This window comes from Miscanthus floridulus, chromosome 13 (assembly GCF_019320115.1).
Source record: "Miscanthus floridulus cultivar M001 chromosome 13, ASM1932011v1, whole genome shotgun sequence".
NCBI classification, from domain to species: Eukaryota; Viridiplantae; Streptophyta; class Magnoliopsida; order Poales; family Poaceae; genus Miscanthus; species Miscanthus floridulus.
This window is the reverse complement of record NC_089592.1, coordinates 72,171,601-72,188,474: the sequence shown is the minus strand read 5'-3', so window position 1 is coordinate 72,188,474 and position 16,874 is coordinate 72,171,601. Positions and strand designations below refer to the sequence as shown.

At 45.3% G+C, this 16,874-nt stretch overlaps 1 protein-coding gene across 1 annotated transcript; it reads right to left on the bottom strand.

Annotated features, from left to right (window-relative positions):
- Nucleotides 1-7,395: 7,395 nt before the first annotated feature.
- LOC136500798 (ABC transporter F family member 1-like) lies at nucleotides 7,396-10,660 on the bottom strand. Its single transcript, XM_066496232.1, has 5 exons — nucleotides 10,320-10,660; nucleotides 9,869-9,942; nucleotides 9,562-9,772; nucleotides 9,175-9,409; nucleotides 7,396-8,676 (listed from the first exon to the last, which is right to left on the bottom strand). The coding sequence occupies exons 1-5, from the start codon at nucleotides 10,515-10,517 to the stop codon at nucleotides 7,619-7,621; spliced, it is 1,776 nt and encodes a 591-aa protein (XP_066352329.1). The 5' UTR covers nucleotides 10,518-10,660; the 3' UTR covers nucleotides 7,396-7,618.
- Nucleotides 10,661-16,874: the final 6,214 nt, after the last annotated feature.

Below are 16,874 nucleotides of genomic sequence, written 5' to 3'. Positions count from 1 at the left end.
CTTTTAAGTTGGCTACAAAATAAAAATTGTTGCATGCTTAGAGATATTTTTTTTATCTGAATTTGTGGCAGCAACAATTTTGATTTAGTACAGCGCTGTCAGTCATGTGGATTGAACAAACATCAGCCTAAGCATGAAACTATACAGATGAAGCATAGCATAAAATGAAAGATAGGGATAATGAAATTACAACCAGCACGAAGGAGAGAAGAGGCACAAAAAGGTATAGGACTAATGTCAAGGTGTACCTAATGGGTACTACGAAGGTCTCAATTGCCTAACAATTCACAAACTTGCTATGTTAGTGACAGAAGTATGAGGAAACAATTAAAACAGTGCAAATGTTTAGCTGAGGTATATCTAAACCAAAGTATTGACTGAACTAAAACAGCCACACATAATTAATTAGTTTTTTACACTAAAAGCTAGGCAAGTATACTTTTAGAATCCACAATGATGTTGGCAAATAACTGTGAAGGTGGCAACAGAACAAAAGGCGAAAAGTATGGATAGGAGATATGATAAAAACACTTTACCTTCTTGAAATGCAGAGGTGGTAGGCAACCTCTGTGCAACCAGAAGAGCATGGTATCCACGTTACTGCTAGCTGGGAGGCAAGTTTCTTGCCTGGCATTGCTGTACAACCAGAATGCATGTGAACCTAAATGAAGCCAAGAAAGGAAGCAAACTAAACACCTGGCTCCAATCCCTCATCCACCTCTGGTTTAGTATCTCAGAACAACAACCTGACACATGATTTGAGGGATGTACCTGAAAGTAGTGCAAAGAAAATCTTCATATGACTATGAGTTTCCGTAGGATTGTACCCCCAATTAGGTGGGATCAATAGTTTTATTGCATAATACTATTATTGGTGTGTGTTAGAATACATAAATATTTTCCTGTTATCACATAAACGCGGGTGACAAATAATTAACTGTTTCATCCTATGACTCCAGACTAATCTGAAAAAAAATTAGAATCAAATAGTAGTAGTTTATACTTTCCCAATTTCATATATAAGGACACCATGTACAGCTATCTCTGTTTTCATTTTATCGAAAAGGTAAAGCGTGCCCAAAAACATAGCTTGTAGATCTGCGTCCTTAGGAAGCACGTTATATGAGGTTCTATGTAGGCGGCCTCTCTGAAGACGAGCAACAGGGACTGGAACACAATTATCAATTGTCAAAGGAGAGCCGTTAAATACGCAAATTGTTAGCATTTGCACCACAAAATAACGTCGACCATGGGGTCATATGGATTGAAAAATTATCCGTGCCTTTCCCTTGTTAGTAACCTTAGAGTGCAACACACCTTTTCTAAGTTGCCTTTACAGTAAACCACAAACTAAAAGCATAAAGGGCAGAGTATGACACTGTACTCCAACAAACACTAAGGGCTGTTGCTAATTAAGCACAAGCATATCCAAATGGCCAACTCTAAATGGATACTTCATTGTATTGAACTAAAACTGGACATATATATTTGATAAAAAAGTAAGATTGTTGCAGCTTAACTCGTCGTCCACGCAGCCGCCGCTGCTGTCGTTGGCGAGCGTCTCCACGCGGAAGCAGGGCACCACCGCCAGGGGTGGGGTCGGCGCTGGGCGCTCGCGACCTCCAGCACGGACAGCTAGGGTTTCCTGTAGCAGTCGAGCACACATAGAGCAGAGGGAGGAGGCATCACCGAGGGGCAGCCACGCCTGCGGCCACCGGCTCGCCCGCTTGCGCCACGCCGTGGCCGGGGACGGGCACCGCAGGCCCGCGCCCTGGCAGCGCCTCGCTCCGTGAGCGGGCGGTGCGGGCACGGCCGGCACGGCGCGAGGCCAGGGGAAGAGGAGGAGGGGGACAGGAGGAGGAGGCCGGCCGCAGCCGCCGTGCCCGCCCGCGCCATCACCGCCCCTGTCCGCGTGGAGTTTGAGAGGAAGAGGGAGAGGGAGAGACCGACGGGTGAGGGAGAGAGGAAGGCTGTGGAGATTGAGAGGGAGAGGGAGAGACCGACGGGTGAGGGAGAGAGGAAACTGGGAGAAGAACCTGGAACGAGAAGCGGAAGCCCAAGTATATATTTGCCAGGCCGGATTCTGATGAGAAGCCAGGGAAGCCGAGACGAAGCAGCTAAGAAGCCGGATAAAGCAGGAGAAGCTGCTTCCGACGGAATCCGCTTCGTTTTTTTTGGACCGTTGATCGGCAGATCGGACGGCTGCAGGAATTTCGGGCGACGTGGACGGTGGTTCTGCCGGAGGAGCCTTGCGGACTTGTTTAGGTAAAAGTGGTTCTTCCTACCAGTTTCTTCCTTTGTGAAAAACTGAAGCTGTTTTGTTCTCGCACGAACGAAAATTGGCGAGCCTGCTCAACATGAAATCAGAAAAATTATTATGTTTGCAGATGCATTGTAACTCTTGCATCCTGCAGATCAACACTAGGCCGGTTGCAATATCCCTGTGTTGCATGTCCTTTTGTTCATTGACACCAGTTGTTTTGGTGTTTCTGTGGTGCATACATTGCGCGCAGCGGTAGCTATCTATGAACAGCTCTTCTGATCTCGTTCTGCTCATGGACGCTGGTTGGGGTGCATCCCGATGGACATTCTGCTAATGAGTCACTTTTGTCTTCTGTTGTTTGTTGAATAGACAATTATTTGTTTTATTTCAGTTGAAATGTGATGACTTTCGTAGAGTACAAACTTGTGGGCCAAGTGTTGGACAGCAGAACATGATTCAGAATGCGACGCACTGTATAGTGAGGTTAATTGAGCACTACTACATAAAGCATTTTCAGGGACGGCTGTTAACCTTTTGTAGGGGCGGTTTGGCTAGCCGCTCCTACCGAACCGTCTCTACAAAGCATTTGCATGATTTGTAGGGGCGGCTCGTAACACCAGCCGCTCCTGCTGTTCCATTTGTAGGGGCGGCTGGTGTCTGGGCACCCGAGCACGCCCCTACAAAAAATTCGAACCGTTACTAAAAAATCATTTTTTACGTAGTGGAGCATCACCTTTGTCAAAAGAAAACAAAAATCATGGCAGACTTGTTGGTCGTCATTGTGCACACATTTTTTCGGAAGGTAACCCTTGTTTTCATGGAAAGCAACTGTGCACAACGTTTTAAGACTAGGAGTATCCGTCCTATTTTTCATGTCTAAACTATGACTACTAGTTTCTTCAATATTAGACTTATGAAAGGAAACTATCTTACTACTATATTTGGCTCATATTTCTAGAAAATGTTTGATGAAGAAAATACTGAACTCTGGACTTGCTGTTTGAATTTCTCAAAAAGAACTCCCAAGCAGGTGCATGCATTTTGTATGGATCTTACTCACACGTGCAATGCAACGGGAATAGTAATGTTTGTCACAATTTTCATCGTTGTCGGTGTTTGATGACCGGCAACTCGTCACGGGGTTATCTGGGACGAAGGTTGGTGAGTTTCAGCGTATGCAGAACTTGACGGTAAACGCAGAGACAACGATTTATACTGGTTAGATTGTTTATGAGATGTCCAGTGCGGCATGAGGCCTACGTCCAGGCCGCTGAATAGCGTAATACCCTACGTCCAGTGCGGCATGATGCCTTGCGTTGGATTGTTTATGAGATGTGTTGTACATCTGTGCTGTCTCATGGCCTTGCCGATCTAGGGAGCTCTGCCTCCTTTATATAGCCCATGAGGCAAGTCTCCTAGTCGGTTACAATAGAGGAGTCATAGTAAGATTACATGGTAGCAATGGTACTAAGATTACATGTGGAAAATTCTAGTCAGACTAAATCTTCTCTCTTCCTTGCGGGGTACCCGGGGACTATGTCCCACAATCGGATATGTTACGTATTCATTACAGATCATTTGGTATATGTATGCTATAGTTGACTTATTATTTTCCTACCGTCTGTAGATCTAGGCCCATTATCAAAAGTCAGATCAATGGATCCTAACCATATAGAGGAAGTTGTGAGAGATGTACACAGGAGATTCTCACAGATGGGTCCTCAGCAAGGAATGGAAAATCAAGGCTTTCTTCTAATTGTAATTCTGCTTAAACTTTTTGGTTCTCATAGTATGCATACTTCTTGTTGGTTCATCTAGCACTTCGCAATTTTGTGGGATGTTTGTTATATATATGTGTGTGCCTATCTCTACAAAAAAAAAGGTCGATATTACAATTCCTTATCAATGCTTCTTCCGAAACCATATATTAGTAGTCCAAACAAACAATATCGAAAGAATATTGCACTTGAAATCAATTTCAAGGTCTTATCATTCTAATATTCTTCGTGTTAAGTTTTGGTTTTGGATTGTTCAATCCTTTATAGGAACCTAATGATTCTTTGTGTTATGCAGGTCTTGGGAAAGAACACAGCTCGAGAGAGCCTTATTCACAACATGATACAGTTCTCTCAGACTTCTCAATAGCTATATACTAATACCACACCCACAACAAACGAGGACTCTGTGTCAACTTATGCTTATATAAGATTCTTATAATGTTTCTCTATCATTATTTAGTCATATGATGGCACACACTTCGCGAATTAGTAGAGATCAATAAAATAAATTATGAGACAGTTCAAAACTTGAATTGAATTGAGAAACTTATTACGATTATAATCGCCTTTGTTTCTTCTATTCTTTTGTTACTATCATTTGTGTAATTATACTTACTTTCATTTGTCATTTCCGAGACATACATTTTTTATATGTTGTTAGGAACTTAAATAGATTTTTCTTGCCTTGATATCTTTGTAGGTAAATGTTTGCTTTTGTGGGTATAAAATTCTCAGGTGCCGATTAGCCCTAGAAGCTCTCTTGAAGTTAAATATCAAATCTTTTGATTTCTATCTGAACTTAAATGGAAAGATGTTGGATGGAGGTTTCATGGTGAATGCAAATCAATACAACTAAAATATTCTTTTGTGGACCTGAGGATGAGAGGAGTGTACATTTTCTAACTCTTAAACCAGTATTAAATTTGTACTTATTATTACATATATGTTTGAAGGGTTATTGCTATTGTCTTATATCTAGACATCAACGTGTTACTAATTTTTCCATAGTCTTATAGAAAGTTTTTTATCAATGTTTTAGTGCAAATAGGTGTAAAATGTTCAGTTTGTTTTACAGTACTAGCAAGCTTAGTGGTTCATATGAATCATTGGATTTTATCTTAAACAATAATACCACGAGACTATTCTAGAGGGTTTATCTTTCGAGAGGATTTATACGTCTATGCATATGCACCACTATAAACTAATTCTCATACTATCTACTACTGCATTTAGTTTTGTGTATGTGTGATATCCATCGTGTCAATGGTAAATGCTAGAATGGTGAATTCAATTATCTGATTTCCTATTATTCAATGGTCATATGATTATCAACCCTGATGTCTGTAAAGATAATTATGATAATATTGGTCCTAGACTAAGTAATGAGATGTGGGAGTAGAGAGAAAGTGAGAGAGTGACAAATGAGTGATGGGTCAAGGGTTGTCTCCACCTTCCCCTCCCCAGATTTTGTAGGGTAATTTGGTTGTGAGCTCTTCATTCTTTCCCTAGTGGGACTTGTATTTTCCAAAGGAGTCTCACAAGTGGGTCCTAAACATTCTCAACACATGTCCCTAGGTTTTGTAGTTGGGCCCTAAACACTCTAATAGGGGGGTCTCGTTTTCTTTCTTTTCCCTTTCTCTTTCTATTTATTTTTCAGTAGATTTTCTTAATTGTTTAGTTTAAATTTTTCTTCTTTTTTATTTTACTTTCATGAGATACTATGATGGTCATATAGTATACATGTGATGTTCAACGATGTACTTTTGTTTATTCACACAACATATTTGAAAGATCACTCATTATTTATCTTGATAAGTGCCTTGATATTATTGCGTACTTTGTCGAATTCTAAATTCAACATATTCCAAGGCATGAAAACAGTAAGGCTAAGATGTAGGCTCAACAAGCATCAGACTTTGACATCGGAGGACACAATTTTCATATCAAAGAAAAGCCGGTGCGAAAGAATCGACTGTAGTTGGTCTGCTAGAACCGAGCAGGCTAGTTTTCTCCGTGTGCTTCATAGAATCTACCACACTCCACATTTCTTATGTGTTGAGTGCATTGGTATGAATTTACTTCGAGGTTTGTTAGTATCGGGGGGAGAGTCTCTCTAATTAATAACTTGTTGCAAACATCATATTGCACTTTTTTCTTTGTATGAGTTTTCTCTTGGGGTTTCTCATATAAAGTGTTTAATGAGGCCAATATCAACACAAGGTTGTCATATCATCCATTCTTCACCACAGGGGATTTGGTGGACGATATTGGGACATAAGATGCATTGTACTCTTTTCTTTCTGTGAGTTTTCCATTTATGGTTTCTCATATAAAGTTTTGATGAGACAATGTCAACACAAAGGTATATGCTATATCATTTATTTTTTCCACTGGGGTTTTTGGAAGATGATATTTGAAGCATATTGACCATATGGTCAAGGTGTTTCTAGACTAAGACTTTGAATTTATCTCAAATGGTCTAATAAAGTTGATGATTGTATATCATGGTGTTTCTTCTTATTTTTTCAACTGGGTTTTAAGGTTGTTTTCCTGGTATGCCGCTACTTTGGTTTTTCCACAGGGTTTTTCCCAAAGATTCATAATGATGCATAATAGATGAACAGTGAAGACTACAAAGAGCTAATTGACCACGGAGGAGTATTGAGAATTATTTATTTAATGATTAATTAGGGATTAATCTCAAAGGGTGTCTTTTCACCCCTTCTCTCTTTCAGACTTGTAACTGCCTATCTACGCTCCTGTATATATATATGTACACTGTTCAATGAAAATATAGACAATCATTTGCATCACTCGTTGTGTCTCCCGCTCTCTACTCTTAACACGATTACCTGTCTTGTAGTTTGAGGTTGAATTCTAGGCTGACGAAAGAATGACCTCAGGGAAGTCGAAAGGACCTTTCCTTTCCTTTCCTTTCCATGTAACAACGAATAGGGGAAGCAGTTTGGTTAGACTAGTAGTAAATGTCTTTCCATTTTACACAACCATTAGGGCATTAGGCCTTGTTCGGTTGTTGTTAAAATCAAAGGGATTAATGGGGATTGGTAGGGTTGAGAAAGAACTTAACTTGTAGGGGATTTAAAACTCCCAAATCCCTCTCATGCAAAACTCCCTTGGTTCTGGGATCAAACGAACAGGCCACCCTCACTCCACTGTCCCTTGTCTTCGTGCAACAGAAGAAAAACTACAGGATGGAGCCGTCACGCACAGCTGCATCCGGAACCTCTGTAAATAACAACAGTTCAAGCTACTCTACAATAGAATAAAGAAATATAGGGAGATCTAACTTCCCAAGAGATGACAGAACCTATGCGCAAACGCCACATCACTGCGTTTGGAAAAGAAACGAGAATATTGCTTTATTGCTACAAATCTTTCGCTTCTTATTGTGTGACTCAGCTCGATACTGGTACCCTGTTTGGATGATCTACTACTACTAATACTCGATAACTCGGTGATTGCTGAATGTGATACACAGATAAAACTTTGGGTGCCTATACCACATTATACAAGGGGTAAATCTCCAAAGAGAAGGAAAAAAGGCCTTCCCTTCTAGTTAATCAGATAGATCAGCCTTGCTCCTCAAGTGTTCCTTGAAATCCATGATATCGCCTTCCCACCTAGTCACTGCCTGATTCTCACACACCCAGATCTCATGAGCGACCTGGTTGATCAGCCTGAAGTCATGGCTCACAAGTACCAGGCCACCGTCCCACTCGTTCAGCGCCTCCGCTAGGGAGTCGATGGTCTCGATATCAAGATGGTTCGTCGGCTCATCCAGCAGTAGTAGCTGCGGCTGCCTGTATGCCAGCCACGCAAAGATGACACGGCTCCTCTGCCCGTCCGACAGATTCCTCATCGGCATCACCTGAGCCTTCCCTGACAGCCCAAACTTACCAACTGCGGCTCTCATCCTCTCTTCTTCATTCCCAGGGTATTCCTTCATCATGTATTGCAGGGCCGACATGTCCAGGTCCAGCTTCTCTGCCAGATGCTGGTGGAACTGTGCGATGCGCAGGTGATTGTGCCGCCTCACCATACCGTCCAATGGAACCAGCTCAGCTGTCATCAGCTTCAGAAGAGTGCTCTTCCCTGCCCCATTGGGACCAACCAGTGCGATCCTAGAGTCCAGGTCAACACCAAAGTCAAGCTTCTTGTACAAGAGATTATCCGGTGTGTACCCAAACGTGACCTCAACAAACTGAAGCACTGGTGGTGGAAGTTTGCCAACATTTGTGAAGCGGAAGACCAGTATTTTGTCCCTAACAACCTTCTCGGTGAGCCCACCACGCTCCATCTTTGCAAGAGTTTTCTCCTTGCTCTGAGCCTGACGTGCAAGCTTTGCAGACCCATGGCCAAACCGTGCAATGTACTCCTTCATTGATGCAATCTGCTCCTGCTCCCACTTGAACTGCTTCATCTGATTCTCTTCAAGCTCGGAGCGGGTCTGAACGTATTGGTCATAATTCCCAGTATATAACTTGAGCTTCTTGTTCTGCATATGGATGATGTTAGTGCACACACCATTCAGAAAGTCCTGGGAGTGCGATATGACAACAAGTATACGGTCAAATTTCTTCAGCGTCTCTTCCAACCAGACACATGCCTCAACATCTGCACATTAACATAAGAAATTAGTTCAGCAGAGCAACAAGTTCACCAAAACAGGGCATTGAAAACCTTTCTGCAGGTCCTTGGGACTTCCATAACAAGTTTTTGATCGTTCTACAGACTACAGGTATAACATGAATGCCATGAGGGAACAAAATTGGAGGGCTGAGGTCATTTATACTCAACAGGATATGTAGCATTGGCATCACACTATGTGCTACACTAGAAAAAAAAAAGGGTACGGCAATTGACATGACATCTTATCTTTGGATGAACTCAGCTACTTATATTAGAAACCAAGTTGTTTAGCAGTGCCATCAATATACACATATGAATATGATATACATAGAAGATGCAGATCGTTGTGCACATGAAAATTTGGAGTATTTAGTAGGTTTCTAGTTCACGAAAGCTACCAGGAAAATAAGACATGTATATCCAGATAGATCCTGGTTTTCTACTTCAGTAGTTTTCAATCATTTTAGAATTTAAGAGTCTTACCAAGATGGTTCGTGGGCTCATCGAGCAAAAGGATTGTTGGATTCATGAACAGTGCTCTAGCCAAAGCAATCCTCATACGCCAACCACCAGAAAAATCTCGAGTTTTCTTAGCTTGCATTTGCTTGTTAAAACCTAAACCATATAATATCTCAGCAGCACGCTTTTCAGCAGTCGATGCATCAATCGCTTCTAGACGCTCATATACACGATCCAAAGCATCACCACCACCGTCATCCTAAAAATGTGAGCAATCATAATACATGCTACTGTGTTAGGACATTCTCCAGCATCATCAAGTTATAATTTGCAAGAGCAGCAAAGCAGAATATAGACAAGACTAGAGGAAGGTGTAAGACGAAAAATGTGTGAGGAAGTTCAAGAGGTGACCTGTGCAGCCAAAATCTCCACTTCCTTTTCCAACTTCACTCTTTCTTCATCACAACTAACAACAGCTTGTAGCGCAGACATGTCTGAAGCCTCGATCTCATGGGTGAGATGGTATATGTCCATGTGTTCAGGTATAGGGAGTTCTCTGCAGCCTATCGCTGTGAGCAGAGTAGATTTCCCACAGCCATTTAGGCCGAGCAAACCATAACGCCTGAGACCAATTAAAACCGTCAATGACGTGCTCGGGCAGCACACTTGGTTGTAACCCGTAACGGAATGGCTATAAGTGATGGCAGTATATGTCTACCTCCCATAGTTGAGCTCCAACTCAGAATCTACAATAAGGTCATGGCCATGAAACGTTAATGAAAGGGACTCTATCTGCAACATGCAAAAGATCATATTAGGTGTCACTCGGCGATCAGTAAGAAATGAACTACTAAAAAAGCATGGGTTGAGAGATACTGTATTTCGTTAAACACTGAGCCATATTATAGTGGGGATAAAGAATCAATCGGATGATCCAACTTCATGTGGAACATCAGAGAGATAGGGTGAAAGGAAGGCTTAAAATACAGAAGTCGTCAGTATTTACAAATTCGGCTGCCTGTACCGCCCAGACACCTGGTTAGCAGTGAGTTATTTTTTACAATACTGAAAACTACCCAGAGAAAATAGCTCATCAGCCTACTTTTTGCCTGGGGGGAACTCCCCTACCATAACAAAATGGATGGAACGGGGATAACAGGGATGCTCACGTGGATATCTCGGGAGAGCGGGTGGGAAGCGAGGACGCCAGTGCAGGTGCGATCGGAGAGCTTGAGCGCGGCGACGGCATCGACGGATTTAGCGACGGCAGAGGAGGAAGAGGAAGGGGTCGGGACCTTGGCTCCCCTCTTGGCTGCGGCGGCCGCCTTCTTCTGCGCGGCCTTCTTCTTGCTGGCGTCCGACACCATGGTGGGGAGGGGAGGCGGCGGCGGCGGACTGATGAAGAGGAAGCAGGGAGAAGAATCGGGAAGGACGGAGAGGGACGACAGCGCAGCACACCTCCACCAGACCAGGATTGTGGGAATGTGAAGCAGACGACAGGGGAAGAAGGGGAACCTCAACTCTACTCTTCATGTCCTCCTGACACTTGTCAGTGTCCTTTTCTAGTTGGACTGGGCTTCTCCTTTTCTTGTTCGACTACTGGGCTTCTCCTCTGCGACGGGCCGACAAGGGCCTTTTGGTTCTCGCAGCGGCATGCAGGCCTTTCCGTCTTGGGCTATCCATAAACTCCGCCATGCTCGAGTTCTTCATCACATGGCCCATGGACGCATCGAGACGAAGCTCTTCCCCTAAAAAAAAAAGCGAGACGAAGCTCTTCAGCGGCCTCCACAAGACCACAACGACAATCAAGCACATTTAATTTTATTGCCTGGCAATGTTTTTTTTTCTTAAATACCCAAAAGATTTGCGCATCATTGTAATTAAGAAGAAAAGTTTAATCATACAAACGACGTGCTTCTGACGAGCGCCCTCAGAGATCTTACATAGGCTGTACCGTCCTAGCAAATAATTCCAAGCTTCGATATTACATAAAGTGTCTACAACCGAGCTAGGAGCAGTACTGCAACCTACAAAGCTGCGCACCTCTGTTGTTGGCTGCGTGATCCTACTCCGACGTCCGAGAAGAGTTTTCTACCGGCTTGTTGTTGGTCGCTAGGAAATTACTCATCCAGAGCTTCAATTTGGCTCGACGTCAAGTTCCCTTCGAGAATGGCTTCGTATGCTCCCTTGACCGTGGAAGAAACTGGAAGAAACTGGTGCTGCCAGCGGCGCGATGCCCATCCTCTGCTTGAGTAACACCTCGCCCCACTTGGAGGTCGGTATGTGCGACAGCGGCTGAGCGGCAATCCGCCTGTTCCTGATTGGCAGGGGGCGCTTTACTACTGCCTTCTGTTTTGGAGGACTAGCGATCAATGGCAACCTTCTCTTGCACTACACCTCCTCGGTGAACCTTGCAAGACGCCGAGCAGCCTCACATGGCATGGGTGTCGCGTCACCGGGGGTGCGCGTGCCCACCGTGATCTCATCTTCGACCTCGAGTTGCCCGACCCGAGGCAACGTGAGCTGTGGCAGCTCCTGCACCAGCAACGACAGGGGATCAGCCGTCGCCGGAGAACGAGTATCCATCAAAGATGCTTCAATCTCCTGGGAGACGGCCTCCAGAGCAGATTAGTACCTGAGTGCTGGTTCTCTCATTGGTCGGCTCACGACGAGCGAGACGGTGAGCTCCTCCAGCACCGGGTCGACCGAGACCCAGGCGGGAGGCCCCGTGCTCGCGCACAGCACCAACCCAACGGATCTGGCTCCGCAAAGCAGAGTACAGCAACAGCAAAAGTAGCGGCGTTGGCGGCGTTGTCAACAGTTGTACCCATGTTGATGTCCTTCTTCGGCTTAGTCCTGCGACGCCGGCGTCGCCGTCGTTGCCGTCGGCGCCCCCAACGGCCCCCTATGTTGCATCCTCCGAGCTCAGGGAACCGCCGTGCGACGCGTGCTGGGACGCCGGGTGCGGTTCATAAGCAGAGTGCCGTGGCAAGTTGGCACCCTTCGCCACCGACGTCGAAGCAGGCCTAGGACGCTTCCAGTCCTTGGCGAGGTGTCCAAAACCGTGGTAGCGCAGACACCGCTGTGGCAACCGGCAAGTCGCCACTCGATGCGAGTAGGAGAGACAGTTGAAACATCTATCGCAAAAACTCTACGCGGATCCTCTGGGCCTTCTGGAGCTGCTTTGGATGACGCTCAACCGAGGCAGCCGTCAGACTCGTCTCCTGCCAGGGAAGAATGTCCCGCCACCCATCGGCATTGGGGGCAGAGAACCGTCTGCGACGATTGAGGCGTTGGCGGGTAGGGACGCGGCCCTCTACTGCCCGAGTAGGTAGGCCGTGCACCAGCTTGGGGGCGTCGGCTGCTTTTCTAGCGCCTTCGCCTAGGTCCCAGTCGTCCAGCGTCTGCTCTACCACGGCCTAGAACCAGGACAGTCTGGCTACGCACGGGGGACAGTGACTGGCTTTGCTAGGTGATGAGCGGCATCCATGTAGGATGTAGGGCGGTCATCATCGAACTCATCGTCGACGTCGTCCATCTACCGATGACTCTTCATGCGCCCACTGAAGGAGCAGCCTTAGTGGAATGGAGCGGCGTTTGGTGAGAGAGAGGAGGGGCTCGGGAAGGCCTGAGGCGCCAGCGACACACTCGGCACTGAGCCCCGTGCCCCAGCCCCAAGGCTCTCTATGCTGGCCAGCAGAGTCGACGTGGGGCGGGGCACCCTATACCCACATTCGGAGACCATGGTAGCATTAACCTCTAGCCCTGGCATAGTAGGGGGGGCGCCGCATGTGGCCTCTTCACGAGGCAGCATGGAGGACCCGCCGACCTAGCCGCCGGAGCTAGCGCCTGGACCACCCGTCGGCGGTGATAGTGGGTCACGTTCGCCAGCGACGCCATTAGCGAACCAACAGCTGGTGCCGTCACAGGAGGGGAGGCGCCCGTTACTGGTGGTGTCGGCCGCAGCAACCGATGGCAGCTCCACATGGCCATCGATGGCGGGGACCGGTGCTGCCGGCGGAGGGGGCCCCGTGGGCGACACGGGTTGCGGTGTGGAGCCTGTGTCCGTGCATGCTAGGAGAGAGGAGGTAGGGGAGGGTAGGATGGCGGATCTGGAGGAGGTAGGCGAGGGGGAGGCGGTGGCGCTACCGATAGTGGGGATACAGATGCTGGAGAGGCTGGTGACACGGATGCGGCCACCGGAGAGGTAATCAGTGGGGATGTGGCTGCCGGAGAGGCTGGCAGCGGCAGTGGGGCACCAGCGCCCGTGCTCATCCAGGGAGGGGAAGGAAGGGGAAGAGAGTGGGGTGGATCTGAGGAGAGGCGAGCGGGAGGCAGGCGCTGCGCCGGCGCGGCGTCCAATGGGGAGGGGTCTAGGGGCGTCGGGCTAGGGTTACCTCTTCTTGTTGGGCTCTCTTAATTGAGTGGAGGTTGTATTGCCTGGCAATGTCAGGCAATGTTTGGATAAAAGATCTAAACATGCCCATGTTTCTTAAACCATGATAAGAATCATATGACCTTAGTACAAAGGGGTTTGTATTTTTTATATAAAGAAAAAGAAGGCATTGTATATGTATCTATATACCCGAGGGTATACTGCTTCTACAGGCTAGCCTAAAAAAGGAGAATCTATGCTGCAACTGCTTAATGCTGCCTTAGCGTGTCAACTACTCCAGAAAAGGTAGCATTAATTCTAGGATCCGCACGTCTCGATCATTTAAGGGCTTGTTTAGTATTTGTCACTACGCCAGATTTGCACATCACTGTCGGCCTCATCACTGTCGGATTTATGAGAACCGGTAGTGATGTATCTTCACCACCGATTATGAGCTTGAAAATGAAAAAATGATTGGTGCTGGACTACAACCGGCAGTGAAGGACCACATCACTGTCGGTTTTTTGCTTGAACCGGCAGTGTTTTGGTGGGCACTCATCACTACCGGTTTAAGCCAAGAGCCGACAGTGATTGGGCACTATCACTGTTGGTTCTAGCCAAGAACCGATGGTGATAAGCCTACAACATAAAAAGGCTATAGTCATCCTCTCCTTCCTCCTCTCTTCCACCCCGAGAACAGAGGCACGCGTTTGGACCCTTCCCTCTATTATTGCGGTTGCTCTTCACCATGAAGCTAGTGCTTGGATTTTGAAGAATGGCTTGATCTTTTTGCTTTAAGGTTAGTAACAAACATCCACTCTTTGATTTTGTTGCTTAATTAGCTTCAGTTTTGATGGCTATATTGTTTGATTCTCATTCTAGTTCTTTCTCCATTCTAGAGAGCACTTTTCCAATTGGACATTTGTGCAAGGCACAAATTGTGGTGAATCCATCATCTAAAAGGTTGGTGTCTATGAACACATTTAAATTCCTAGCTAATTAATTATTCCATGGTGGTCAAGATCATCATTGTTAGTATATGATGCTATAATTAGTTCTTAGAAGTAGAGTACAATAGTTGTTCTTCAATATTGTCAATAATTGTTTTTTACTACGATTTTTAATTTACAGGGCCGGGGCTACCAATTTTAAATTTTCAATAATTAGTGTACAATAATGTTTTCCTAAAAATGGTACTTTCAAGCTACAATTGTTGTTCATGAAGCTCAATTTCTTATTAATTCTTTATAATTACCGTCTCAGTATTTTTTTGTGCAGAGATGGATCGAGAGTGGATGCATCTGTCCCGAACGGACAAGCGGTACATGCATGGCGTCAGCCAATTTATCACTAATGCCAAAGCTCATGCTGGGAATGGGAACCCTATCTTCTACCCAGGCAAAGATTGCAAGAATCATAAGAACTTTTATCAAATTGAGTCTATACGATCACACTTGATTACCAGGGGGTTCATGCCAAACTATACGATATGGACTATGCATGGCAAGGTTGGTGTGAATGTTCTATAGGGAAACGATGATGATGTCGACATGCCTAACATAGTCATCCACGATGCTGATGTGGAATCCGATGTCAACACGGAATCTATGGCCATAGTTAATAATACGTTTAGGAACACGCTAGCTGACGACACCGAGGATAACGATGGCATTTCTTAGCTGCTATGTAATGTAGAGACCGGATGTCTTAGTGAAAGATAGCTGAGAAAGCTAGAGAAAATGAGACAAGATGGCAAAACACCATTGTATAGGAATTGTCCAATGAGCAAACTGGAAGCCAACATCATGCTGTTAGAGTTCAAATCAATAAACGGATTGAGCAATAAAGGCTTTGATCAGTTGTTACGTATAATAAGGAAAATGCTCCTAGAAAAAATGAGTTGCCAGAAAAGACATACTTGGCAAAGCAAATGATCTGCCCATCAGCCACGAGGTTGAAAAAATCCACGCGTGTTCCAATGATTGCATATTGTACCGTGGAGAAAAATACAAAGACAGGGACAAGTGCCCCAAGTGTGAAGCTCCACATACTAGGAATGGCTATCAGATGAGGGTACCAAGACCAGAGGAGGTCCCGTAAAGGTCTTTTGGTATTTCCCTATAGCTCTCTGGGTGCATAGGCTATTTGCATGTGCAAAGTCAGCCAAACTGTTGCGCTGGCATGGCGAAGAGCATAAGAAAGATACAATGATCAGGCACCCCGTCGATGGGCATGACTAGAGGACTATCAATACTATGTTCTATAAGGACATCAGTGGAGAGGTAAAGCACCTTTGGTTTGCTTTGAGCACAGATGGGATGAATCCTTTCGACCAGGTTAGAAGCAATCATAGCACCTGGCCAGTGACGCTCTATATATACAACCTTCCACCTTGGGTCTGTATGAAGCGGTCGTATATCCAGATGCCACTACTGATCTAAGGGCCAAGACAACTTGGGAATGACATCGATGTGTTTCTAGAACCAGTGATCGATGAACTAGTGGAGATGTTTGAAAAGGGTGTGCCAGATGTTTGGAACGAGTACAAAAAAGGAACATGTCACGATCAAGGGAGTACTTATCGCTACAATCACCGACCTTGCTAGGTTGAGGTTCATTGCTCAGAGAGAAGACAAAAGGCTATAGTAGATGTGTCGAGTGCTTGGACGATACCAATGCAGTAAATCTTCCAAATAACTCAAAGATAGTTTATATGGGACACCGTAAGTTCCTACCTAAGGATCACCCTTACCACGGGAACAGAAAAGATTTCAATGGTACTATTGAGAAACGCTTAGCTCCAAAATATCGAGATGGGCCTGTGATACTTTGAGAACTCAACAAACTAGAGGTTGTCCTTAGGAAGGGGGACAATGCAATAGCAGCGCCTGATGGGAGCGTTTGGAAGAAAAAAATTAGTTTTCTAGAAACTACCTTACTAGCCATTTCTGAGTGTATGCCACTGTCTTGATCCTATGCACATCACTAAAAACGTGTGCGCTAACACTCTTAACACCTTGATGGACACTAGGGGGACATCGAAGGATTCACTAGCCACACGCCTAGACATGCAACACTTGGGAATCAGGAAGGAGCTGCATCCCGTGGAGCTAGAGAATGGCCAGTTTGAACTTCCAGTTGTGTCATGGACATTGAAGAAGGAAGAAAAGTGTGCGCTTATTTTTTTTCTTTAATGAAGTCAAAGTCCCGACGGGCTACTATGCAAACCCGAAGAGGCTAGTGAACATGAGAGAACACAAGTTCAACTATGGCCCTATGAAGGCCCATGAGTGTCATATCATTATGACTCAGCTACTCCTTGTTGCCTTGCGTGGTATCCTCTCCCCAA

Excerpts from the sequence above, each read along its gene's own strand:
- LOC136500798 (XM_066496232.1), bottom strand. The coding sequence starts at position 10,517 with ATGGTGTCGGACGCCAGCAAGAAGAAGGCCGCGCAGAAGAAGGCGGCC. Across the intron at positions 9,943-10,319 it reads CGCTCTCCCGAGATATCCAC|ATAGAGTCCCTTTCATTAAC; the intron begins GTGAGCATCCCT and ends TGCATGTTGCAG. Across the intron at positions 8,677-9,174 it reads TGAGCCCACGAACCATCTTG|ATGTTGAGGCATGTGTCTGG; the intron begins GTAAGACTCTTA and ends GTTAATGTGCAG.